The following is a 25535-nucleotide window of genomic DNA, read 5'->3' as shown; positions in this document are numbered from 1 at the left end:
AAAGTGCGGGGAATTTGCCCTGAACGATGTGGGGGCACCTTGGCTAGTGCCAGGGTGCCCACACACTAAGTAACTTAGCACCCAACCTTTACCAGGTAAAGGTTAGACATATAGGTGACTTATAAGTTACTTAAGTGCAGAGGTAAATGGCTGTGAAATAACGTGGACATTATTTCACTCAGGCTGCAGTGGAAGGCCTGTGTAAGAATTGTCAGAGCTCCCTATGGGTGGAAAAAGAAATGCTGCAGCCCATAGGGATATCCTGGAACCCCAATACCCTGGCACCTCAGTACCATATACTAGGGAATTATAAGGGTGTTCCAGTATGCCAATGTGAATTGGTGAAATTGGTCACTAGCCAGTTAGTGACAATTTGGAAAGCACAGAGAGAGCATAACCACTGAGGTTCTGGTTAGCAGAGCCTCAGTGAGACAGTTAGTCATCACACAGGGAACACATACAGGGCACACCTATGAGCACTGGGGCCCTGGCTGGCAGGGTCCCAGTGACACATACAACTAAAACAACATATATACAGTGAAATATGGGGGTAACATGCCAGGCAAGATGGTACTTTCCTACACAACCCCCCCCAAACGAAGGACAATAAGACTAGCCATGACCTGATGAGTCTTCATTGTCTAAGTGGAAATATCTGGAGAGTCCATCTGCATTGGAGTGGGTACTCCCAGGTCTATGTTCCACTGTATAGTCCATTCCCTGTAGAGATATGGACCACCTCAACAATTTAGGATTTTCACCTTTCATTTCTTTTAGCCAAAGTAGAGGTTTGTGGTCTGTCTGAACAATAAAGTGAGTGCCAAACAGGTATGGCCTCAACTTTTTCAGTGCCCAGACCACAGCAAAGGCCTCCCTCTCTATGGCAGACCAACACTTTTCTCTAGGGGTCAACCTTCTGCTGATAAAAGCAACTGGTTGATCCTGGCCCTCAGAATTCAGTTGTGATAAGACTGCCACTACCCATAATTCAGATGCATCAGTTTGAACAATGAATTTCTTGGAGTAACATGGGCTTTTTAGGACAGGTGCAGAGCACATGGCCTGTTTGAGCTCCTCAAAAGCTTTCTCACAGCTAGCTATCCACAATACCTTTTTAGGCATCTTTTTACTGGTGAGATCATTAAGTGGGGCTGCAATGGAGCCATAGTTTTTAATGAATCTCCTGTAATACCCAGTGAGGCCTAGGAAGGCTCTCACCTGGGTCTGTGTTGTAGGGGGAACCCAATCCATGATTGTCTGGATTTTCCCCTGAAGTGGTGCAATCTGTTCTCCCCCTACCAGGTGTCCCAGATAAACCACCTTTCTCTGCCCTATCTGGCACTTTGAGGCCTTGATAGTGAGGCCTGCCTTTTGCAGGGCCTCCAAAACTTTCCAAAGGTGGACCAGGTGCTCATCCCAGGTGGAGCTTAAGACAGCTATATCATCAAGATATGCTGCACTAAAAGCCTCCAACCCTTGCAGAACTGTGTCCACCAACCTCTGAAAAGTGGCAGGTGCATTTTTCAAACCAAATGGCATCACTGTAAATTAGTAGTACCCTCCTATAGTTGAAAATGCAGTTTTAGGTTTAACATCCTCAGCCAATTTGATCTGCCAATACCCTGCAGTCAAATCAAAGGTGCTTAGATACTTGGCAGATGCCAGTGTATCTATGAGCTCATCTGCGCTGGGTATAGGGTCAGCATCAGTTTTTGTTACCTGATTGAGAGCTCTGTAGTCAACACAAAACCTCATCTCCCTTTCCCCATCTTTTGAGTGAGGCTTTGGTACAAGCACCACAGGGCTCGTCCATGGGCTTTCAGAAGGTTCAACCACTTTTCTAAACCTCTTGTTTTATGCAGTCCCTGACATGGTCAGGCTGCCTATAGATTTTACTTTTGGCAGGCATGCTGTCTCTAGTATCAATTGTGTGTTCACACCAAGATGTGGTGCCAGGCACAGTTGGAAAGAGTTCAGAAAACTGTCAAGGAGATTTATGCAGTTGCCTTTCTGTTCTGCAGTCAGACAGTCTGCTAAAACTACTCCCTCCACTAGAGCATCCTTGTAGGAAAGTACCATCTTGCCTGGCATGTTTCCGCCATATTTCAGTGTATATATGTTGTTTTAGTCTATGTGTCACTGGGACCCTGCTAGGTGATGCCTAACTGTCTCACTGAGGCTCTGCTAACCATAACCTCAGTGGTTATGCTCTCTCTGCTTTACAACTTGTCACTAACAGGCTAGTGACCAATTTGACCAATTCACATTGGCATACGGGAACACCCTTATAATTCCCTAGTAAATGGTACTGAGGTACCCAGGGTATTGCGGTTCCAGGAGATCCCTATGGGCTGCAGCATTTCCTTTGCCACCCATAGGGAGATCTGACAATTCTTACACAGGCCTGCCAGTGCAGCCTGAGTGAAATAACGTCCACGTTATTTCACAGCCATTTACCACTGCACTTAAGTAACTTATAAGTCACCTATATGTCTAACCTTCACCTGGTGAAGGTTGGGTGCAAAGTTAGTTAGTGTGTGGGCACCCTGGCACTAGCCAAGGTGCCCCCACATCGTTCAGCGCAAATTCCCCGGACTTTGTGAGTGCGGGGACACTATTACATGCGTGCACTGTGCATAGGTCACTACCTATGTACAGAGTCACAATGGTAACTCCAAACATGGCCATGTAACATATCTAAGATCATGGAATTGTCTCCCCAATGCCATTCTGGCATTGGGGGGACAATTCCATGATCCCCCGGGTCTCTAGCACAGAACCCGGGTACTGCCAAACTACCTTTCCCGGGGTCGTAGCGGTGTAGCGGGGTTTGGGAGTGCTGAGGGCCAGGGGTCGTGGCGCTGGGCGCGGACCAGGCGCAGACGGGCTTGCCTTTGGCGTGCCATCGGCGCGCCCGCTGTGCAGTCGCGCAGCTGGCGCCATAAGAGGGAGGAGGGTGGGGGAGGGGTCAGCTGGGGGTGGGGGATGGGAGTGGGGTGACGAATGGGAGCTGGGGGGGCGGGGGGGGTGCAGGAGGTGGTGGTGGGAAAGCGGAGGGAGGGGGGACAGGTAGAGGGGAGAAAAGATGGGGGGGTTAAGGGTGGTGGGGGTGAGTTTAGGAAGATAGTTAGGAGGAAAGTTAGGAAGATAGGGGAGGGGGGGTTATGGAGGTGGGTGAGGGTGAGAGATAGAAGATAGGGGGTTGCAGAGATGGAGGTGAGTGAGGGTGAGAGATAGAGTGAAAGGATAGGAAGATAGGGGGTGTTACAGAGGAGATGGCGAGTGAGGGGGAAAGATAGAGAGATAGGTAGATATGGGTGTTACAGAGGGGGTGGCGAGTGAGGGAGGTCATAGAGACGAGACAGGAGCAGGAGGACAGGCGCGGGAAGAGCCAAGAAGCAGGTAAAAGAAGAAGAGGAGCAGAAGAGGAGCCGAAGATCAGAAGACAGAAGAACACAGAAGAAGGTAAAGAAGAAGAGGAGCGCAGAAGAGAGAAGAACACAGAAGAAGGTAAAGAAGAAGAGGAGCGCAGGAGAGAGAAGAACACAGAAGAAGGTAAAGAAGAAGAGGAGCGCAGAAGAGAGAAGAACTCAGAAGAAGGTAAAGAAGAAGAGGAGCGCAGAAGAGAGAAGAACACAGAAGAAGGTAAAGAAGAAGTGGAGCGCAGAAGAGAGAAGAACACAGAAGAAGCTAAAGAAGAAGAGGAGCGCAGGAGACAGAAGAACACAGAAGAAGGTAAAGAAGAAGAGGAGCGCAGAAGAGAGAAGAACACAGAAGAAGGTAAAGAAGAAGAGGAGCGCAGAAGATCAGAAGAGAGAAGAACACAGAAGAAGGTAGAGAAGAAGAGGAGCGACGAGCAGCAGAGGGAAGAGCCAAGAAGAGGGACAGAGAAGAAGAAAGCACACGCAGGTCGCGGTGCAAAGGAGAGAGAGAGAAGCACACAGAAGAAGAACACAGATGAAGACAGAAGACGGGGAGCAGGAGAGAAAGAAGAGTACAGATGAAGACTACAGAAGAAGAGCACAGAGGAAGAACAGAGAAGCAGGAGAGGAGGTGAGTAGCGCAGGGCAGGGCGAGGGGATGGGCGGGGGGTTACTTACTGTGAATTCGCTGGGCTTGCTAGGAGGTCTCAGGAGCCTGGGCTGGTGGAGCTTCAGCGGCAGGGGGAGTGACCTACCCTTGGGTCAAGGGTCGCTAGCTCTGTCGCGCAGCGGCCGCCATAAGAGGGAGGTCAGTGAAACAGGGGAACAAGCCTGTCCCAAGTTTTATTTTGGCCCAAATGCCCAGCCAAGGGAATGTCATGTGCCAAGGTAAGAAGAAACTCTCTGTATTGCAAGGGGATGACCAATCTCCTGGCAGCTCCAGGTTTAGGATCCCTTGACTCAGTATACAGGAGGTTGTCGTCCCAATACACCTTATGGCTATCACTGACATCCCCATTCTGCTGTGGTTTACAGTTTGCTGTCTCAAACCCTCTAGTGTGGGACAGATTTTCTGTGCCACACTCAGCTCTTCCCAGCAGGCCCCCTGCACCCAAAAGCTCAGCAGTGTCTTCTGCCAGCTCATCTGGTATAGGTTCTGCACTGGGAGAGGATACCTCTTCCTCAAAAGGGGACTCTTCTGGAGAGGGAGGGATAGAGGGCAGAGATTTACCCTTTCTACCCTAGCTTTTGGGAGCACTTGGTCCATTGTTCCAGGATCCAAGTTTCCCTGTCCTTTTTGCTTTTTGGCCTGAGCCCTGGTTAAATCAAAAATATGCCCAGGACTGCCCAGCATTGCTGCATGAGCCTCCAACTCCACTTCAGCCCAAGCTGATGTCTCCAAATCACTGCCTAGTAAGCAATCTACAGGTAATTCAGTGGCTACCACAACTTTCTTTGGACCAGTAACCACCCCACCAGTTGAGATTCACAACAGCCATGGGGTGGCTAAGTGTGTTATTGTGAGCATCAGTCACTTGGTACTGCTGACCAAGTAGGTGTTGATCAGGGTGAACCAGTTTCTCTATAACCATAGTTACACTGGCTCCTGTGTCCCTGTAGGCCTCAACCTCAACACCGTTGATTAGGGGTAGTTGCTTGTACTTACCCATATTAAGGGGACAAGCAACCAAGGTGGCAAAGTCAATGCCACCATCAGAGACTAAAACAGCCTCTGTGGTCTCCCTAACAAGACCAACCCCAACTACACTGCCAATAGTGAGCCCAGCTACACCCTTGGATTGGCTATTTGTAGTAGACTTCCTACCACCACTGCTATTACTAGGGGCACAAGAGGTTGCAGTTGGGTTGTGGTGGTGGGAGGTTTGGTGTTTTTCTTTGGACAAGTGGAATACCTTGCCTAATGGCCTTTTACTTTACATAAATAACACCAAGGCTTTTTCTGATTGTTAGAAGAGGATTTGGACCCACCACCCCCTGTGGATTTTTGTGTGGGCCTGATGAAGACTCAGAATGTCTTTTATCCTTGTCCCCACCCTTGTCAGAAGACTTACCATCCTTCTTCTTGCCATCCTTGTCACCCCTGTATGAACTTTTCTTTTCACTCTTGTTCTGACCCATTTGTCTGCCTTCTTTTCCAATTCTTGGGGAGAAGTCAGATCTGAGTCTACCAAGTACTGGTGCAACAAATCAGACACACAATTGTTAAGAATATGCTCTCTCAGGATCAGATTATACAGGCTTTCATAGTCAGAAACTTTACTGCCATGCAACCACCCCTCCAAGGACTTCACTGAATAGTCAACAAAGTCTGTCCAGTCTTGTGAGGACTCTTTTCTGGTTTCTCTGAACTTAATCCTGTATTGTTCAGTGGTTAAGCCAAATCCATTCAAGAGTACATTCTTCAAAACTGTAAAATGATTGGCATCACTTTCCTTCACAGTAAGGAGCCTATCCCTACCCTTTCCACTGAAAGATAGCCATAGGATAGCAGCCCACTGCCTTTGAGGGACCCCCTGTACAACACAGGCCCCTTCAAGTGCAGCAAACCACTTTTTAATGTCATCCCCCTCCTTGTAAGGGGGAACTATCTTATGCAGATTCCTAGAATCATGCTCTTTCACAGGATTACTATCTGGAATACTGCTGCTGCCACCATGGGGTCCTAACCCCAACCTCTGTCTTTCTTTTTCTAAGTCTAAAGATTCCCTGTCTAGAGCAGCTGTTGCTTTTTAAGCTTCAGCCTGGACTCTTCCACTCTCAATCTATTGAGTTCCCTTTCTAACATTCTGTCATCAGGGTGGGTGGGTTGGGCGTGCTTTGACACAGAAGAATGATATGAATGAACAGAGGGAGACCTGTCCCTAACAGTTGGCACCCTAACAACCTGGCCTGCAGGAATAACATCCCTACTGTGATGTGAGCTCACATTAGTACCAGCTATGCTAGGTGGTCTGCTAAGGGGCAGGTTGGGAAGGTCACCATCTAACACTCTTACTAGGAGTGCCCCTGAGTCAGAGTGTGAACCATCTCCTAACTTCTCAATGGATGTGCCAGCTAAGGCTTTATCATTCTCAATAAGCATGTTAGATAACAATTCTCTAGAGGGATTCTTTCCCACCCCTAAACCTCTATCAATGTAGAGACTCCTTAAACCCTTCCAGTTAAGGTGGTCATAAGCTAAGCTGACCAGATCAAGAGAAGTTCCTACACCAGACATGATAGAAAAAGGTTTAGGGACAGATAAAAGAAAGAAAAAGTTTAAGGACTTTTTAAGAAAACAGAAAAAAAACTTTTTCAACTTTTTAGAAATTTTTGAAAGTTTAAGAGTACTTTTCAGCACTTAGCAGATATTGTAAGAGAAGAAAAGCAAAACTTTTTGGTTAGGTGTACATACACTGAACTTGTTTTGTATATTATTCTCTTATGAAAAGTACACAATGACAAAGTGGTAAGTAGTTTCAAGTACTTATCCCACCGCTGCACAACCAATGTAGGAGGCTGGCCTGGCTTGTAGTGTGTACCAAGGGGTACTTACACTCTGTGCCAGGTCCAGTGATCCCCTATTAGTGTAGAAGAGGTGTTTCTAGCAGCTTAGGCTGATAGAAGGTAGCTATAGCAGAGCAGCTTAGGCTGAACTAGGAGACATGCAAAGCTCCTACTATACCACTGGTGTCATATGCACAATATCATAAGAAAACACAATACACAGATATACTAAAAATAAAGGTACTTTATTTTTATGACAATATGCCAAAAGTATCTCAGTGAGTACCCTAAGTATGAGGATGACAAATATACACAAGATATATGTATACAATACCAAAAATATGCAGTAATAGCAAAAGGAAGTAATGCAAGCAATGTAAAGTTACAGTAGATTGCAATAGGAGCACATAGGTGTAGGGGCAACACAAACCATATTCTCCAAAAGTGGAATGCGAACCACGAATGGACCCCAAACCTATGTGAGTTGTAGAGGGTCGCTGGGGCTGTAAGAAAACAGTGAGGGTTAGAAAAATAGCCCACCCCAAGACCCTGAAAGGTAGGTGTAAAGTGCACCTATATTCCCCAGAGAACACAGAAGTCGTGATAGGGGAATTCTGCAAGGAAGACCAACACCAGCAATGCAACCAAAGTGGATTTCCGGACGAGAGTACCTGTGGAACAAGGGGACCAAGTCCAAGAGTTGCGACAAAGTCGAGATTGGGCAGATGCCCAGGAAATGCCAGCTGAGGGTGCAAGGAAGCTGCCATCGGATGGTAGAAGCTGTGGATTCTGCAAGAACAAAGCAGGCTAGAAACTTCCCCTTTGGAGAATGGATGTCCCACGCCGGGAAGAAGCTTGCAGAGGTGTTCCCACGCAGAAAGACCGCAAACAAGCCTTGCTAGCTGCAAGGGTCGGGGTTAGGGTTTTTGGATGCTGCTGTGGCCCAGGAGGGACCAGGATGTCGCCACTTGGATGAGGAGACAGAGGGAGCGCCCAGCAAGTCAGGGAGCCTTCACAGAAGCAGGCAGCACCCGCAGAAGTACCAGAACAGGAACTTGGAAGAGGAGTAAACCGGAGCTCACCCAAAGAAACAAAAGGGAGTCCCACGACGCCAGAGGACAACTCAGGAGGTTGTGCACTGCATGTTACAGTGTCGGGGACCCAGGCTTGGCTGTGCACGAAGGAAATCCTGGAAGAGTGCACAGGAGCCGGAGCAGCTGAAAATCACGCTGTACCCAGCAATGCAGTCTAGCGTGGGGAGGGAAGGACTTACCTCCACCAAACTTGGACTGAAGAGTCACTGGACTGTGCGAGTCCCTTGGAAAGAGTTGCTGAGTTCCAGGGACCACGCTCGTCATGCTGAGAGGGGACCCAGAGAACCGGTGATGCATACTTTTGTTGCCTGCGGTTGCAGGGGGAAGATTCCGTCGACCCACGGGAGATTTCTTCAGAGCTCCTGGTGCAAGAAGGAGGCAGGCTACCCCCAGAGCATGCACCACAAGGAAAACAGTCGAGAAGGCGGCAGGATCAGAGATACAAGGTTGCAGTAGTCGTCTTTGCTACTTTGTTGCGGTTTTGCAGACGTCCTGAGCAGTCAGCGGTCGATCCTTAGGCAGAAGGTGAAGAGAGAGATGCAGAGGAACTCTGATGAGCTCTTGCATTCGTTATCTAAAGAATTCCCCAAAGCAGAGACCCTAAATAGCCAGAAAAGGAGGTTTGGCAACCTAGGAAGGATGATAGGCTAGCAACACAGGTAAGAGCCTATCAGAAGGAGTCTCTGATGTCACCTGGAGGCACTGGCCACTCAGAGCAGTCCAGTGTGCCAGCAGCACCTCTGTTTCCAAGATGGCAGAGGTCTGGAGCACACTGGAGGAGCTCTGGGCACCTCCCCTGGGAGGTACAGGTCAGGGGAGTGGTCACTCCCCTTTCCTTTGTCCACTTTCGTGCCAGAGCAGGGCTGGGGGATCTCTAAACCGGCATAGACTGGCTTATGCAGAGATGGGCACCATCTGTGCCCATCAAAGCATTTCCAGAGGCTGGGGGAGGCTACTCCTCCCCAGCCCTGACACCTTTTTCCAAAGGGAGACTGTGTAACACCCTCTCTCTGAGGAAGTCCTTTGTTCTGCCTTCCTGGGCCAAGCCTGGCTGGAAGCCAGGAGGGCAGAAACCTGTCTGAGGGTTTGGCAGCAGCGGCAGTGAAACCCCGGGAAAGGTAGTTTGGCAGTACCCGGGTCTGTGCTAGAGACTCGGGGGATCATGGAATTGTCTCCCCAATGCCAGAATGGCATTGGGGTGACAATTCCATGACCTTAGACATGTTACATGGCCATGTTCGGAGTTACCATTGTGACGCTATACATAGGTAGTGACCTATGTATAGTGCACGCTTGTAATGGTGTCCCCGCACTCACAAAGTCTGGGGAATTTGCCCTGAATGATGTGGGGGCACCTTGGCTAGTGCCAGGGTGCCCACACACTAAGTAACTTAACACCCAACCTTCACCAGGTGAAGGTTAGACATATAGGTGATTTATAAGTTACTTAAGTGCAGTGGTAAATGGCTGTGAAATAACGTGGACGTTATTTCACTCAGGCTGCAGTGGCAGCCCATAGGGATCTCCTGGAACCCCAATACCCTGGGTACCTCAGTACCATATACTAGGGATTTATAAGGGTGTTCCAGTATGCCAATGTGAATTGGTGAAATTGGTCACTAGCCTGTTAGTGACAATTTGGCAAGCAGAGAGCATAACCACTGAGGTTCTGGTTAGCAGAGCCTCAGTGAGACAGTTAGTCATCACACAGGGAGCACATACAGGGCACACTTATGAGCACTGGGGTCCTGGCTGGCAGCGTCCCAGTGACACATACACTAAAACAACATATATACAGTGAAATATGGGGGTAACATGCCAGGCAAGATGGTACTTTCCTACAACTGTAACTTTACATTGCTTTCATTACTTCCTTTTGCTATTACTGCATATTTTTGGTATTGTGTACATATATCTTGTGTATATTTGGCATCCTCATACTGAGGGTACTCACTGAGATACTTTTGGCATATTGTCATAAAAATAAAGTACCTTTATTTTTAGTATATCTGTGTATTGTGTTTTCTTATGATATTGTGCATATGACACCAGTGGTATAGTAGGAGCTTTGCATGTAAATACACAATGAAATTGCACTAAGGCCACTAATGTATTGGATTTGTCTTTGGACCTCAGAGTATCGGTCCACTCTCCATATAGCATTAGATGAATTTCTCGCAAGTGACAATGTATTAAAGATCCCTTGGTTCAGACACATTAGAGACATGTGTAAATTCCTTAAGATGGAGGAGGTGTGGAGTGCTCCTCACAAATTGACCAAGGAAACAAAGGAGCGTGTAAAAAGGTGCTATTGGGAGAACATTTTGGCCCAAATTTGGTTAAAAAATCATGGCAGTCTGACTCTACAGTTTTTAGACCATAAATGCAGCCCCAAATTTGAGGCCTATATGGATAACATAAATCCTCCCTACAATAAAACACTATTCATCAAGTTCAGATTAGGGACCCTCCCACTTAAGACATTCACAGCACAATGGAGATCGGAGGACTGCAATTTAATATATTGCCATCATTGTCAAAAGACAAAAGAGTCACTCACGCACTTTATGTTTTTCTGCCCTAGATATCTGGTACCTAGGAAAAAATGGATCGTTCCGTTATGTAGGGCAGTTGGGATAAGGGAATGGAATACAGCATTACGAATTTTAACAACTGACACAAATGATAAAATAGTCTTTTCTGTTGCGAGATATTTGCGAAGTGCATGGGCCATACGAACAAGAGAATTGTTATAAACATGTATTTCTTTAACATAATGGTTTTAGATCATATTTATTTTATATAACAGGTCTTAACTGGCTGAAGCTAAAGACATAATGGTTGGGACTTACAGATTTTAAGAATAATGACGATTTGCACTGTTTTTTTTCCCCTTTTTTTTTTTTTTTTTTTTTTTTTTTTTACAACTTTGCGATCTCATTATTTTGCTAGGGCTCTTAAAGAAAACTATGGAATTTCCTCCCTTTATACCAAACAACTGAGATAAATGATAAAACTGGTTCCTCAGGAATGAGGTATTTGTAGAACATAGGGAGATATGAACAAGAGAATTGTTATAATCACGTGTTTTTAACAATTTGGTTTTAGATCATATTTATTTTGATAAGTTTTAATTGAGGAGAGCCAAATTACAACGACCTAATATTTTATACCCTTTGGGAAGTTAAAATTTTAACAATAGGTTATACTCGTGTATCTTTCAGGGTCCCCAAAGTAAACTGTGTCATCAACCGTCATGCTGTACAATCATGTTATGTTTTGTATTGTTTACTTTTATGGCTTCTAGCCGAAATAAAGTTATAAATATATAAAAATATATATATATATGTGTAGGAAAGTACCATCTTGCCTGGCATGTTACCCCCATTTTTTCACTGTATATATGTTGTTTTAGTTGTATGTGTCACTGGGACCCTGGTAACCCAGGGCCCCAGTGCTCATAAGTGTGCCTGTATGTGTTACCTGTGTAGTGACTAACTGTCTCACTGAGGCTCTGCTAATCAGAACCTCAGTGGTTATGCTCTCTCATTTCTTTCCAAATTGTCACTGACAGGCTAGTGACCATTTTTACCAATTTACATTGGCTTACTGGAACACCCTTATAATCCCCTAGTATATGGTACTGAGGTACCCAGGGTATTGGGGTTCCAGGAGATCCCTATGGGCTGCAGCATTTCTTTTGCCACCCATAGGGAGCTCTGACAATTCTTACACAGGCCTGCCACTGCAGCCTGAGTGAAATAACGTCCACGTTATTTCACAGCCATTTTACACTGCACTTAAGTAACTTATAAGTCACCTATATGTCTAACCTTTACCTGGTAAAGGTTAGGTGCAAAGTTACTTAGTGTGAGGGCACCCTGGCACTAGCCAAGGTGCCCCCACATTGTTCAGAGCCAATTCACTGAACTTTGTGAGTGCGGGGACACCATTACACGCGTGCACTACATATAGGTCACTACCTATATGTAGCTTCACCATGGTAACTCCGAATATGGCCATGTAACATGTCTATGATCATGGAATTGCCCCCTCTATGCCATCCTGGCATTGTTGGTACAATTCCATGATCCCAGTGGTCTGTAGCACAGACCCTGGTACTGCCAGACTGCCCTTCCTGGGGTTTCTCTGCAGCTGCTGCTGCTGCCAACCCCTCAGACAGGCATCTGCCCTCCTGGGGTCCAGCCAGGCCTGGCCCAGGATGGCAGAACAAAGAACTTCCTCTGAGAGAGGGTGTGACACCCTCTCCCTTTGGAAAATGGTGTGAAGGCAGGGGAGGAGTAGCCTCCCCCAGCCTCTGGAAATGCTTTGTTGGGCACAGAGGTGCCCAATTCTGCATAAGCCAGTCTACACCGGTTCAGGGACCCCTTAGCCCCTGCTCTGGCGCGAAACTGGACAAAGGAAAGGGGAGTGACCACTCCCCTGACCTGCACCTCCCCTGGGAGGTGTCCAGAGCTCCTCCAGTGTGCTCCAGACCTCTGCCATCTTGGAAACAGAGGTGCTGCTGGCACACTGGACTGCTCTGAGTGGCCAGTGCCACCAGGTGACGTCAGAGACTCCTTGTGATAGGCTCCTTCAGGTGTTAGTAGCCTTTCCTCTCTCCTAGGTAGCCAAACCCTCTTTTCTGGCTATTTAGGGTCTCTGTCTCTGGGGAAACTTTAGATAACGAATGCATGAGCTCAGCCGAGTTCCTCTGCATCTCCCTCTTCACCTTCTGATAAGGAATCGACCGCTGACCGCGCTGGAAGCCTGCAAACCTGCAACATAGTAGCAAAGACGACTACTGCAACTCTGTAACGCTGATCCTGCCGCCTTCTCGACTGTTTTCCTGCTTGTGCATGCTGTGGGGGTAGTCTGCCTCCTCTCTGCACCAGAAGCTCCGAAGAAATCTCCCGTGGTTCGACGGAATCTTCCCCCTGCAACCGCAGGCACCAAAAAGCTGCATCTCCGGTCCCTTGGGTCTCCTCTCAGCACGACGAGCGAGGTCCCTCGAATCCAGCGACACCGTCCAAGTGACCCCCACAGTCCAGTGACTCTTCAGCCCAAGTTTGGTGGAGGTAAGTCCTTGCCTCACCTCGCTGGGCTGCATTGCTGGGAACCGCGACTTTGCAAGCTTCTCCGGCCCCTGTGCACTTCCGGCGGAAATCCTTCGTGCACAGCCAAGCCTGGGTCCACGGCACTCTAACCTGCATTGCACGACTTTCTAAGTTGGTCTCCGGCGACGTGGGACTCCTTTGTGCAACTTCGGCGAGCACCGTTTCACGCATCCTCGTAGTGCCTGTTTCTGGCACTTCTCCGGGTGCTACCTGCTTCAGTGAGGGCTCCTTGTCTTGCTCGACGTCCCCTCTCTCTGCAGGTCCAATTTGCGACCTCCTGGTCCCTCCTGGGCCCCAGCAGCGTCCAAAAACGCCAAACGCACGATTTGCGTGTAGCAAGGCTTGTTGGCGTCCATCCGGCGGGAAAACACTTCTGCACGACTCTCCAAGGCGTGGGGGATCCATCCTCCAAAGGGGAAGTCTCTAGCCCTTGTCGTTCCTGCAGTATTCACAGTTCTTCAGCCTAGTAAGAGCTTCTTTGCACCAACCGCTGGCATTTCTTGGGCATCTGCCCATCTCCGAGCTGCTTGTGACTTTTGGACTTGGTCCCCTTGTTCCACAGGTACCTTCAGACAGGAATCCATCGTTGTTGCATTGCTGATTTGTGTTTTCCTTGCATTCTCCCTCTAACACGACTATTTTGTCTTTAGGGGAACTTTGGTGCACTTTGCACTCACTTTTCAGGGTCTTGGGGTGGGTTATTTTGCTAACTCTCACTATTTTCTAATAGTCCCAGCGACCCTCTACAAGGTCACATAGGTTTGGGGTCCATTCGTGGTTCGCATTCCACTTCTGGAGTATATGGTTTGTGTTGCCCCTATCCCTATGTTTCCCCATTGCATCCTATTGTAACTATACATTGTTTGCACTGTTTTCTAAGACTATACTGCATATTTTTGCTATTGTGTATATATATCTTGTGTATATTTCCTATCCTCTCACTGAGGGTACACTCTAAGATACTTTGGCATATTGTCATAAAAATAAAGTACCTTTATTTTTAGTATAACTGTGTATTGTGTTTTCTTATGATATTGTGCATATGACACTAAGTGGTACTGTAGTAGCTTCACACGTCTCCTAGTTCAGCCTGAGCTGCTTTGCTAAGCTACCATTATCTATCAGCCTAAGCTGCTAGACACCCTATACACTAATAAGGGATAACTGGGCCTGGTGCAAGGTGCAAGTACCCCTTGGTACTCACTACAAGCCAGTCCAGCCTCCTACAATATATATATAGTATATCTGTGTATTGTGTTTTCTTATGATATTGTGCATATGACACCAGTGGTATAGTAGGAGCTTTGCATGTCTCCTAGTTCAGCCTAAGCTGCTCTGCTATAGCTACCTTCTATCAGCCTAAGCTGCTAGAAACACCTCTTCTACACTAATAAGGGATAACTGGACCTGGCACAGAGTGTAAGTACCCCTTGGTACCCACTACAAGCCAGGCCAGCCTCCTACATTGGTTGTGCAGCGGTGGGATAAGTACTTGCAACTACTTACCACTTTGTCATTGTGTACTTTTCATAAGAGAATAATACACAAACAAGTTCAGTGTATGTACACCTAACCACAAAATTTTGCTTTTCTTCTCTTACACTATCTGCTAAGTGCTGAAAAGTACTCCTAAACTGTCAAAAAGTTTCAAAAAGTTGAAAACGTTTTTTTTCTGTTTCCTTAAAAAGTCCTGAAACTTTTTCTCTCTTTTATCTGTCCCTAAACCTTTTCTATCATGTCTGATGTAGGAACTCCTCTTAATTTAGTCAATACAACATATGACAATCTAAACTTTAAGAGCCTAAGGCGTCACTGCATTGATAGAGGTTTAGTGGTAGGAAAGAACCCTTCTAGAGAATTACTGTCTAACATGCTCATTGAGAATGATAAGGCCTTAGCTGGCAGTTCAGTTGAGAAGTTAGGAGATAGCTCTCACTCTGACTCAGGGGAGCCCCTAGTGGGAGTGGTACAGGGTTCTCTTCCAAACCTGCCCCCTAGCAGACCTCATAGCAATGCTGGTAGTAATAGAAGCTCCCATCACAGTAGGGAGGGTTTTATTCCTGAAGGCCAGGTTGTTAGAGTGGCAGTTGTTAGGGACAGGTCTCCCTCTGTTCATTCCAATATTTCTTCTGTGTCAAAGCATTCCCAACACACCCACCCTGATGACAAAATGTTAGAAAGGGAACTCAACAATTTGAGAGTGGAAGAGACCAGGCTGAAGCTTAAACAGCAACAGCTGGCTCTAGACAGGGAATCCCTAGACTTAGAGAAGGAGAGACAGAGGTTGGGGTTTGGACCCCATGGTGGCAGCAGCAGTATTCCTGATAGCAATCCTGTGAGAGAGCATGATTCCAGGAATCTGCAGAAGATAGTTCCCCCTTACAAGGAGGGGGATGACATTAACAAGTGGTTTGCTGCACTTGAGAGGGCCTGTATGGTACAGGGGGTCCCTCAAAGGCAGTGGGATGCTATCCTATGGCTATCTTTCAATGGAAAGGGTAGGGATAGGCTCCTTAGTGTGAGAGAAAGTGATGCCAATAATTTTGCAGTTTTGAAGGATGCAGTCTTGGATGGATTTGGCTTAACCACTAAACAATACAGGATAAAGTTCAGAGAAACCAAAAAAGAGTCCTCACAAGACTGGGTAGACTTTGTTGACCATTCAGTGAAGGCCTTGGAGGGGTGGTTACATGGCAGTAAAGTTTCTGACTATGAAAGCCTGTACAATCTAATCCTGAGAGAGCATATTCTGAATAACTGTGTGTCTGATTTGTTAAACCAATATCTAGTGGACTCAGATCTGACCTCTGCTCAAGAATTGGGAAAGAAGGCAGACAAAAGGGTCAGAACAAGAGTGAACAGAAAAGTTCATACAGGGGGTGACAAGGATGGCAAGAAGAAAGATGGTGAGAAATCTCAGGATAAGCATGGGGATGAGGGTAAAACCAAAGATCCTTCTTCACATCCTAAACACTCTTGAGGGGGTGGGGATAAATCAAATTCTTCCTCTTCTTCACAACATACACACATTAAAAAGCCTTGTTGCTATGTGTGTAAAAATAAAGCCCATTGGCAAGGGGATAAGTCCTGTCCAGGTAAACCCCCTGAGCCAACCACCACTAATACATCAAACTCTAGTGCCCCTAGCAGTAGTGGTAAGAGTGGTGGGACTGCTGGCAACAGTCAAACTAAGGGTGTAGTTGGGTTCACTTATGGGTCCATCATAGAAACTGGGGTAGTCAGTCCCAAGACAGTTTCTGTCACACCTAGTGGCATTGGCCTTGCCACACTGGCTGCTTGTCCCCTTACAATGGATAAATACAGGCAGAGAGTTTCAATAAATGGTGTTGAGGCCCAGGCCTACAGGGACACACGTGCCAGTATCACTTTGGTGACTGAAAACCTTGTGCCTCTTGAACAACACATCATTGGACAACAGTACAAGATTTTTGATGTCCATAACTCCACTAAGTTTCTTCCCTTAGCTATAGTTCAGCTTAGTTGGGGTGGAGTTACTGGCCGTAAGCAGTTGGTAGTGTCAACTAGCTTATCTGTAGACTGTCTCTTAGGAAATGACCTAGAGACCTCAGGTTGGGCTGAGGTAGAGTTTTATACCCATGCAGCCATGCTGGGTATCCCTGAGGAATTGTTCCCTCTCATTTCTACTGAAATGAAAAAGCAAAGGAGAGAAAAAGGCCTGAAAACTCAGGATCCCTCTCCAACAACAGGTAAAAAGGGTATCACAGTATCCCCTAACCACCCTGCCATTCAGGATACCATTCCTGTGGTGGGAGACACCTCTCCTGGGGTGGCACCTGTACCAAGGGAATCATCAGCTGGCATAGCTGAACTCCCTGAGGTGGAAGTACCTCTCTGTGGGATAACTAATATTGGTGAGAAAAAGAGCACCTTTTTATTTAACATGGAGCACCCCTCCAACCCTCCCAGAGACACTTTAGTGCAGAAACCCTGCACTGCCTCACAACACTTAGGACAGCAGCCCTGCCCTAGTGTGGAGCTCATAGGACAGCATCCATGCCCTGCTCCAACTAAAGAGAAACAGCATCCCTGATCTCTCTTACAGCCATATGGACAATGTTTTTTGCCCAACTATGGCTTTACTGTGACAGCATCCCTGTCTGGCATTCTCATCACTGGAAATAGGTCCAGTGGACAAGTCCCACTGTGCTAAACCTAAACTTACTGATAGGAACTCTGAAAATATATCTTCACATTGTTGGGTGGCTAAAAAACTTCAAACAGGGTGGTTTACATCCCCACAGGGGAGTAACCATATAGTGGATGATAAAGGGAGTAACCAGTCTATTGCAGAGCTACTCTCTACTTATCACCACTTAGACAATAAAGTCTCAACTGGCCAAGGTTAGCCTTGTTGTCCTTTGTTTGGGAGGGGTTGTGTGAGAAAGTAGCCTCTTTCTGATTAGTCCACGTTATTTCACAGCCATTTACCACTGCACTTAAGTAACTTATAAGTCACCTATATGTCTAACCTTCACCTGGTGAAGGTTGGGTGCAAAGTTACTTAGTGTGTGGGCACTCTGGCACTAGCCAAGGTGCCCCCACATCGTTCAGGGCAAATTCCCCAGACTTTGTGAGTGCGGGGACACCATTACACGCATGCACTGTACATAGGGCTCTACCTATGTACAGCGTCACAATGGTAACTCCGAACATGGCCATGTAATATGTCTAGGATCATGGAATTATCACCCCAATGCCATTCTGGCATTGGGGGGACAATTCGATGATCCCCCGGGTCTCCAACACAGAACCTGGGTACTGCCAAACTACCTTTCCCGGGGTTTCACTGCAGCTGCTGCTGCTGCCAACCCCTCAGACAGGTTTCTGCCCTCCTGGGGTCCAGCCAGGCCTGGCCCAGGAAGGCAGAACAAAGGACTTCCTCAGAGAGAGGGTGTTACACCCTCTCCCTTTGGAAATAGGTGTCAGGGATGGGGAGGAGTAGCCTCCCCCAGCCTCTGGAAATGCTTTGATGGGCACAGATGGTGCCCATCTCTGCATAAGCCAGTCTAGACCGGTCCAGGGATCCCCCAGCCCTGCTCTGGCGCGAAACTGGACAAAGGAAAGGGGAGTGACCACTCCCCTGACCTGCATCTCCCAGGGGAGGTGCCCAGAGCTCCTCCAGCGTGCCCCAGACCTCTGCCATCTTGGATTCAGAGGTGTGCTGGCACGCTGGACTGCTCTGAGTGGCCAGGGCCAGCAGGTGACTTCAGAGACTTCTTCTGATAGGCTCTTACCTTTCTTACTAGCCTATCCTCCTTCCTAGGTAGCCAAACCTCCTTTTCTGGCTATTTAGGGTCTCTGCTTTGGGGAATTCTTCAGATACCGAATGCAAGAGCTCATCAGAGTTCCTCTGCATCTCTCTTTTCACTCTCTGCCAAAGGATCGACCGCTGACTGCTCAGGACGCCTGCAAAACCGCAACAAAGTAGCAAAGACGACTACTGCAACCTTGTATCGCTGATCCTGCCGCTTTCTCGCCTGTTTCCTGGTGGTGCATGCTCTGGGGGTAGCCTCCCTCCTCTCTGCACCTGGAGCTCTGAAGAAATCTCCCGTGGGACGACGGAATCCTCCCCCTGCAACCGCAGACAACAAAAGACTGCATCACCGGTCCTCTGGGTCCCCTCTCAGCATGACGAGCGTGGTCCCTGGAACTCAGCAACTCTGTCCAAGTGACTCCCACAATCCAGTGACTCTTCAGTCTAAGTTTGGTGGAGGTAGGTCCTTGCCTCCCCACGCTAGACTGCATTGCTGGGTACCACGTGATTTGCAGCTGCTCCGGCTCCTGTGCACTCTTCCAGGATTTCCTTCGTGCACAGCCAAGCCTGGGTCCCCGACACTCTAACCTGCAGTGCACAACCTTCTGAGTTGTCCTCCGGCGTCGTGGGACTCCCTTTTCTGACTTCGCGTGGACTCCGGTTCACTCCTCTTCTAAGTGCCTGCCCCGGTACTTGTGCGGGTGCTGCCTGCTTCTATGAGGGCTCCCTGACTTGCTGGGCGCCCCCTATGTCACCTTATCCAAGTGGCGACCTCCTGGTCCCTCCTGGGCCACACCAGTATCCAAAAAGCCTAACCGCGACCCTTGCAGCTAGCAAGGCTTGTTTGCGGTCTTTCTGGGTGGGACATCTATCCTCCAAAGGGGAAGTTCCTAGTCCTCTTCGTTCTTGCAGAATCCACAGCTTCTACCATCTGGTGGCAGCTTCTTTGCACCCTCAGCTGGCATTTCCTGGGCATCTGCCCTCTCTCGACATTGTCGCAACTCTTGGACTTGGTCCCCTTGTTTCCCAGGTACTCAGGTCCGGAAATCCACTTTGGTTGCATTGCTGGTGTTGGTCTTCCTTGCAGAATTCCCCTATTACGACTTCTGTGCTCTCTGGGGAATATAGGTGTACTTTACACCTACTTTTCAGGGTCTTGGGGTGGGCTATTTTTCTAACCCTCACTGTTTTCTTACAGTCCCAGCGACCCTCTACAAGCTCACATAGGTTTGGGGTCCTTTCGTGATTCGCATTCCACTTTTGGAGTATATGGTTTGTGTTGCCCCTATACCTATGTGCTCCTATTGCAACCTATTGTAACTTTATAATGCTTGCATTACTTCCTTTTGCTATTACTGCATATTTTTGGTATTGTGTACATATATCTTGTGTATATTTGGCATCCTCATACTGAGGGTTCTCACTGAGATACTTTTGGCATATTGTCATAAAAATAAAGTACCTTTATTTTTAGTATATCTGTGTATTGTGTTTTCTTATGATATTGTGCATATGACACCAGTGGTATAGAAGGAGCTTTGCATGTCTCCTAGTTCAGCCTAAGCTGCTCTGCTATAGCTACCTTCTATCAGCCTAAGCTGCTAGAAACACCTCTTCTACACTAATAAGGGATAACTGGACTTGGCACAGAGTGTAAGTACCCCTTGGTACCCACTACAAGCCAGGCCAACCTCCTACAGGTATTGACCTGTATGTAGTGCACACGTGTTATGGTATGCCCGCACTGATAAAGTTTGGGGAAATTGCCCTGAACAATGTGGGGACACCTTGGCTAGTGCCAGGGTGCCCTCACACTTGGTAACTTTGCACCCAACCTTCACCAGGCGAGGGTTAGACATATAGGTGACTTATAAGTTACTTAAGTGCAGTGAAAAATGGCTGTGAAATAACGTGGTCGTTATTTCACGCATGCTGCAGTGGCAGGCCTGTGTAAGAATGGTCTGAGCTCCCTATGGGTGGCAAAAGAAATGCTGTAGCCCATAGGGATCTCCTGGAACCCCAATACAGTGGGTACCTAGGTACCATATACGAGGGAATTATAAGGGTGTTCCAGTGTGCCAATGAGAATTGGTAAAATTAGTCACTAGCCTGTAGTGACAATTTTAAAAGCAGAGAGAGCATAAACACTGAGGTTCTTGTTAGCAGAGCCTCAGTGATACAGTTAGGCACAACACAGGGAACACATACTGGGCATACTTTATTAGCACTGGGGTTCCGGCTAGCAGGATCCCAGTGACACAGGCAAAAACAAACATACACACCAGTAAAAATGGGGGTAACATGCCAGGCAAGATGGTACTTTCCTACAGTCACACCCCACAAAATTATCAAAAAAATCTATTTCGTCTAGTGGGTTATGATCCCCCTGGGGAGATCGGCCCAAAAAACTGCTGAACTAGCCCCAATGGCAAAACACAGAAAACACATGTGGCCCTTGCCCAAGGGGTCACTCCCTTCGACTGCACAATTTAAAAATCCTTGGTGCTTAGTGGATTTCGACCCCCACCCCACACCTTGGGGTCAGCGTGTGTAGGAAAGTACCATCTTGCCTAGCATGTTACCCCCATTTTTCACTGTATATATGTTGTTTTAGTTGTATGTGTCACTGGGACCCTGCCAGCCAGGGCCCCAGTACTCATAAGTGTGCCTGAATGTGTTACCTGTGTTATGACTAACTGTCTCACTGAGGCTATGCTAATCAGAACCTCAGTGGTTATGCTCTCTCATTTCTTTCAAATTGTCACTAACAGGCTAGTGACCAATTTTACCAATTTACATTGGCTTACTGGAACACCCTTATAATTCCCTAGTATATGGTACTGAGGTACCCAGGGTATTGGGGTTCCAGGAGATCCCTATGGGCTGCAGCATTTCTTTTGCCACCCATAGGGAGCTCTAACAATTCTTACACAGGCCTGCCACTGCAGCCTGAGTGAAATAACGTCCACGTTATTTCACAGCCATTTTACACTGCACTTAAGTAACTTATAAGTCACCTATATGCCTAACCTTTACCTGGTAAAGGTTAGGTGCAAAGTTACTTAGTGTGAGGGCACCCTGGCACTAGCCAAGGTGCCCCCACATTGTTCAGGGCCAATTCCCCAGACTTTGTGAGTGCGGGGACACCATTACACGCGTGCACTACATATAGGTCACTACCTATATGTAGCTTCACAATGGTAACTCCGTATATGGCCATGTAACATGTCTATGATCATGGAATTGCCCCCTCTATGCCATCCTGGCATAGTTGGCACAATCCCATGACCCCAGTGGTCTGTAGCACAGACCCTGGTACTGCCAAACTGCCTTTCCCGGGGTTTCACTGCAGCTGCTGCTGCTGCCAACCCATCAGACAGGCTTCTGCCCTCCTGGGGTCCAGCCAGGCCTGGCCCAGAATGGCAGAACAAAGGATTTCCTCTGAGAGAGGGTGTTACACCCTCTCCCTTTGGAAAATCGTTTGAAGGCAGGGGAGGAGTAGCCTCCCCCAGCCTCTGGAAATGCGTTCATGGGCACACATGGTGCCCATTTCTACATAAGCCAGTCTACACCGGTTCAGGGACCCCTTAGCCCTGCTCTGGCGCGAAACTGGACAAAGGAAAGGGGAGTGACCACTCCCCTGACCTGCACCTCCCCTGGGAGGTGTCCAGAGCTCCTCCAGTGTGCTCCAGACCTCTGCCATCTTGGAAACAGAGGTGCTGCTGGCACACTGGACTGCTCTGAGTGGCCAGTGCCACCAGGTGACGTCAGAGACTCCTTCTGATAGGCTCCTTCAGGTGTTGCTAGCCTATCCTCTCTCCTAGGTAGCCAAACCCTCTTTTCTGGCTATTTAGGGTCTCTGTCTCTGGGTATTCCTTAGATAACGAATGCAAGAGCTCATCAGAGTTCCTCTGCATCTCTCTCTTCACCTTCTGTCAAGGAATCAACTCCTGACCGTGCTGGAAGCCTGCAAAACTGCAACAAAGTAGCAAAGACGACTACTGCAACTCTGTAACGCTGATCCTGCCGCCTTCTCGACTGTTTTCCTGGTGGTGCATGCTGTGGGTGTAGTCTGCCTCCTCTCTGCACTAGAAGCTCCGAAGAAATCTCCCGTGGGTCGACGGAATCTTCCCCCTGCAACCGCAGGCACCAAAGAACTGCATCACCGGTCCCCTGGGCCTCCTCTCAGCACGACGAGCGAGGTCCCTTGAATCCAGCAACTGTGTCCAAGTGACTCCCACAGTCCAGTGACTCTTCAGTCCAAGTTTGGTGCAGGTAACTCCTTGCCTCCCCACGCCAGACTGCATTGCTGGGAACCGCGACTTTTGCAGCTACTCCGGCCTCTGTGCACTTCCGGCGGAAATCCTTTGTGCACAGCCAAGCCTGGGTCCACGTCACTCTAACCTGCATTGCACGACTTTCTAAGTTGGTCTCCGGCTACGTGGGACTCCTTTGTGCAACTTCGGGTGAGCACCGTTTCACTCTTCTTCGTAGGGCCTGTTCCGGCACTGCTGCGGGTGCTGCCTGCTTCTGAGAGGGCTCCTTGTCTTGCTCGACGCCCCCTCTGTCCCCAGACGCAATTGGCGACATCCTGGTCCCTCCTGGGCCACAGCAGCATCCAAAAACGCTAACCGCACAACTTGCAGCTAGCAAGGCTTGTTGGCGGTCTTTCTTCAGGAAAACACTTCTGCACGACTCTCCACGGCATGTGGGATCCATCCTCCAAAGGGGAAGTCTCTAGCCCTTGTCGTTCCTGCAGAATCCTCAGCTTCTACATCCCAGTATCAGCTTCTTTGCATCCACAGCTGGCATTTCCTGGGCATCTGCCCATCTCCGACTTGCTTGTGACTTTTGGACTTGGTCCCCTTGTTCCACAGGTACCCTCGACTGGAAATTCATCGTTGTTGCATTGCTGGTTTGTGTCTTTCCTGCAGAATTCCCCTATCACGACTTCTATGTCCTTTGGGGAACTTTAGTGCACTTGTCACTCACTTTTCAGGGTCTTGGGGTGGGCTAATTTTCTAACCCTCACTATTTTCTAATAGTCCCAGCGACCCTCTACAAGGTCACATAGGTTTGGGGTCCATTCGTGGTTCGCATTCCACTTTTGGAGTATATGGTTTGTGTTGCCCCTATCCCTATGTGTCCCCTTTGCATCCTATTGTAACTATACATTGTTTGCACTGTTTTCTAAGACTATACTGCATATTTTTGGTATTGTGTACATATATCTTGTGTATATTTGCTATCCTCACCCTGAGGGTACACACTGAGATACTTTGGCATATTGTCATAAAAATAAAGTACCTTTATTTTTATTATATCTGTGTATTGTGTTTTCTTATGATATTGTGCAAGTGACACTAGTGGTACTGTAGGAGCTTCACTCGTCTCCTAGTTCAGCCTAAGCTGCTCTGCTAAGCTACCATTATCTATCAGCTTATGCTGCTAGACACCCTATACACTAATAAGGGATAACTGGGCCTGGTGCAAGGTGCAAGTACCCCTTGGTACTCACTACAAGCCAGTCCAGCCTCCTACAGAGTGGGTGAAAAAAAGGCAGATCTAGCCCCAGGGCGGGACCAAAACACAGAAAAACATTTTGCCCCCAATGCAGCGACCCTTGCTCAAGCGGTCGCTCTCTTCAATTGCAAAAATAAGAATCCCTGGTGCCTAGTGGGTTTTGAACCTCCCCTGGGGGCAGATCGGTAAATAAAACAGCAGATCTAGCCCCCTGTGGGGCCAAAATACAGAAAAAACCTTTTGTCTCAGGGCAACGACCCTTGCCCAAGGGAGTCGTTCCTTTCAATTGCACAAATAAAATTCCCTTGTGCCTAGTGGGTTTCAAACCTGCCGGTGGGCAGATCAGGTAAAAAAATTACCTAGCTAATCCCAAGAAGGACTGAAACATAGATAAAATAAGGAGTTGCCCACTCCTCATACTTATAAAAAAAAAACTCTGGTAGTCTAGAGGAATGATTGTTGCTCCACGTTCATGTGCCTCGTCCACTATTGTGGAGCAGGAATCAATTCAAAACAGGCATGAGGTAAAGGGAAGATTCCTGCTTTTCCCTCTGTGTCTGTTTTGAAAGAAAAGAACCCCCCTCCCCCTGGAGAAGGACTTACTGGGTCATCTCTCCTCTGCACAGTGTAAAAAATGGTTTCCAGCGTGGTCAGCTGCATTCGATGATGTTGGCATGCTATGGGAGTGCCAATGTCATCAGATCGCTGAAGGAGGGGGGCTGGGGTGGCAGTGGAAGCACAATGGGGGGAGCACCAGCGCTTTCCCTATTTGTGGATGCTAGGATGGAACAGTTCCACCCTCAGCACATGCCCACCGTGGCTGAGGACGGAACCATTCCAACCTCAGCACACAAGGGTTTAAAGGAACTAGTGCTGTTTTAAAGAAAAAAGGAATTCCATTTACAAAGACATTGGAGACACTGGCAGATGTCCCCTGGACCATATAATCTCTGGAGAATTTATTGAGATACTAGGCTGTATTGTAGTTGTTATACTCCATTATGTTTTGTAAACATGACCATCAGGACAGGGTGTTATGAAAGGCAGCACCACTAATCATTTTTTATTCTCTCTTTCAGTTTCTGGATGCACTGGCATGGGCACTTATGGTGGAATGCCTCCACCTAATTAGCAGAGCCATACTGAAAGGCGTTTATCTGGTAAGTGGCACTGAGAAGCAGAACAACACACAAGGTCCATATCCTTCATTTCAACCCGAGAAGTAATAGAGCTCTAAAATTTATTTGGCAAAAACCTTTACTGTTTAAAGATTTTTAAAGTAATTTAATTTACCAAGTTAAGAAATATCGTTCAGCTTTAAATGGGGCTTTGAGACGTGTTACTCAAATGCCTACGGCAGCAAGCAAATTTGTTATGGATTGGTAAATGGGGCTAGTGTGAAAATATGTACTGTAGGTTAATATGTGGAACATAATGAAATATATATTATTTACCCTCCCTGAGATCTCTTCTTTACTTCATCCTCTTATGACTTAGGCATTCCAACAAGCAACTTCAGTCATGTACATAAAGTTCAGTGCTAGTAACATGCTGACGCTGTTGGTCACTGTGCTTA

At 47.6% G+C, this 25535-nt stretch overlaps 1 protein-coding gene across 1 annotated transcript in view; it reads left to right on the top strand.

The window, feature by feature from the left end:
- LOC138283572 (putative leucine-rich repeat-containing protein DDB_G0290503) overlaps positions 1-25535 on the top strand; it is a 511080-nt gene that overhangs the window by 257281 nt on the left and 228264 nt on the right. The window contains exon 5 of the mRNA XM_069221509.1: positions 25039-25119. Coding sequence (XP_069077610.1) covers positions 25039-25119 — 81 coding nt within the window. The remainder of the gene's footprint in view (positions 1-25038; positions 25120-25535) is intronic.

This window comes from Pleurodeles waltl, chromosome 3_1 (assembly GCF_031143425.1).
Source record: "Pleurodeles waltl isolate 20211129_DDA chromosome 3_1, aPleWal1.hap1.20221129, whole genome shotgun sequence".
Taxonomy (NCBI): domain Eukaryota; kingdom Metazoa; phylum Chordata; class Amphibia; order Caudata; family Salamandridae; genus Pleurodeles; species Pleurodeles waltl.
The sequence above is the reverse complement of the archived record's forward strand: the minus strand, read 5'-3'. Positions and strand labels throughout refer to the sequence as shown.